Here is a 2,047-nt window from a genome sequence, read left to right as displayed (position 1 = left end):
GTGGGGACACAGAACAGGTGCCAACACCCCAAAACCCTCAGTGGGGCCGCAGCTCAGACATCCAGGAGCCTCTTTGGTGGTCAGGAACCTCTCCCAGGTGAAACCCTCTCTCCTCACGGCCCCGTGGAGATGGTTTCACCCAGCCAGGACCTGGCGCTGGGATGAAGAGAAGCTCCCCGAGGATCCCAGGACCTGGAAAAGAGCAGGGACACCTTCAGCTCCCCCCGGACTTGCCTTGCTCATCCTGTCACGGCGGTGAGGTGCCCTGGGGCCGGTGTCACCGCGGGGTCTCTTATAGCCCGGCCCGTTGTGAAATGTCCCCGTTTCGGCCCCGGCGTTGCTCAAGGCTCGGGGCAGTTCCCCTAAAAGGGGCTCTGTGGCTTTTCCCGCAAGGTCGGGGTGGCCCAGGCTCGGGTGGGGGTGGCCCTGTCCCCTCACCTGCTGAGATTCAACACCAGCTCCTGGCAAAACCCCAAACCCCTTTCCCTTGGGATTCTTCCACAATTTCCCTCCTTTTGTGGTTCCCACGGCTCCGTCCCTGCCCTGCTCCAACCAGCTCATTCCCAAAAGTTCATCCCGGCATCCCACGGCTTCCCAAAACCCCTGAGCGTGGAAAAAACCTCCAAACCCAGCGGCTCCCGGAGCCGAGCTCCGAGCTCTGCTGGCGGTGTGACCGCGGTGTCACCTGCAGCCACCCCGGGAAAGGTGACCCGGGCGTGTCCCAGCCCGGCAGAGCTCCAGGAGCTCCATTTCCCCCCTGGCTCCTCCCAGCCCAGGCGTGCCCTGAGCTGCGGAGCCCAGCTCTGCCTCAAAGGCGCATTTTATCTCATTTTTATTTTTATTTCTTTTCCCCCTTCCCCACTTTTCCAGGGCTCGGTCCTCGCCTCGTGGATTTTTCGTGTTGTTGTTGGCCTGGCAGCTCAGAGCTGCCGAGTTTGGGAGCAAAATGAGATTTTCCGGCGTTTTCTCGTTAAAATGAGCAGCGTGAGGGCTCAGCTCGCTCCTCTGGGGTTTGTTCAAGCTCTCGGACACGAAGTGGGGACCAAAACAAAGCCCCAGACGGGCCTGGGGCGAGTCCAGGAGCTCCAGAAGGAGCCGCAGCCCTGGGCTTCCAGCGGGAATTTCCTCCTGGAAAGGGCGCTCGGGGCAGGGAGGTTTGGACCCCCCGTCCCTGGAGGTGTCCAGGGAAGGGCTGGACATCGCTCTGAGTGACCAGCCGGGGACAAGGGGCAGGCTGGGCTCCATCCTGGGGGTCTTTCCCAGTGAAATCACCGCGGGGAGCCGTGATTCAGCCCCCCAGCCCCCCCGGGCCCCCAGCCCCGGCCGGTGGGGCGCTCTGCTTTCACAACGGGGGGTTCTGCCGCTCACAACATCTGGGGACAATCGGGGGACGTTTCACAACGCGGGGCCGGCGTTGCAGCCTTTGGGTGCAACCTCAGGAAACCTCCTTGGGTCACTCTGATCACCCCGGGGGCGGCGGGGGGACAAGGGTGGGGCACATGGGGTGACACGGGGGGGTCCCTGAGCCAGGGCTGAGCCCCCAGGCTGTGGGTGGTCAGTGCTGTGGTGGCTCTGCGGGGACAAGGGACAGTGCTGGGGGTCACAGGGTGACAGGGACAGGCGCTGGTGGCTCTGTGGGGACAAGGGGCAGTGCTGGGGGTGACAGGGACAGGCTCTGGTGGCTCTGTGGGGACAAGGGGCAGTGCTGGGGGTGACAGGGACAGGCTCTGGTGGCTCTGGTGGCTCTGTGGGGACAAGGGGCAGTGCTGGGGGTCACAGGGACAGGTGCTGGTGGCTCTGTGGGGACAAGGGACAGTGCTGGGGGTCACAGGGACAGGCTCTGGTGGCTCTGTGGGGACAAGGGACAGTGCTGGGGGTCACAGGGACAGGCTCTGGTGGCTCTGTGGGGACAAGGGACAGTGCTGGGGGTGACAGGGACAGGCTCTGGTGGCTCTGTGGGGACAAGGGGCAGTGCTGGGGGTCACAGGGACAGGCGCTGGTGGCTCTGCAGGGACAAGGGGCAGTGCTGGGGGTCACAGGGACAGGC

The 2,047-nt window shown here is 64.3% G+C and overlaps 1 protein-coding gene across 1 annotated transcript in view; it reads right to left on the bottom strand.

Moving 5' to 3' along the window:
• Window positions 1–1,981: 1,981 nt before the first annotated feature.
• The window catches only part of LOC117245521 (protein S100-A2-like), a 2,102-nt gene continuing 2,036 nt past the window's right edge, over window positions 1,982–2,047 (bottom strand). The window contains exon 3 of the mRNA XM_033519780.1: window positions 1,982–2,005. Within this exon, the coding sequence (XP_033375671.1) occupies window positions 1,982–2,005 (24 nt within the window). The remainder of the gene's footprint in view (window positions 2,006–2,047) is intronic.

The sequence above is a fragment of the Parus major genome, chromosome 25LG2 (genome assembly GCF_001522545.3).
Source record: "Parus major isolate Abel chromosome 25LG2, Parus_major1.1, whole genome shotgun sequence".
Taxonomy (NCBI): Eukaryota; Metazoa; Chordata; class Aves; order Passeriformes; family Paridae; genus Parus; species Parus major.
Note: the sequence above shows the minus strand (reverse complement) of the source record. Positions and strands in the feature narration are given on the sequence as shown.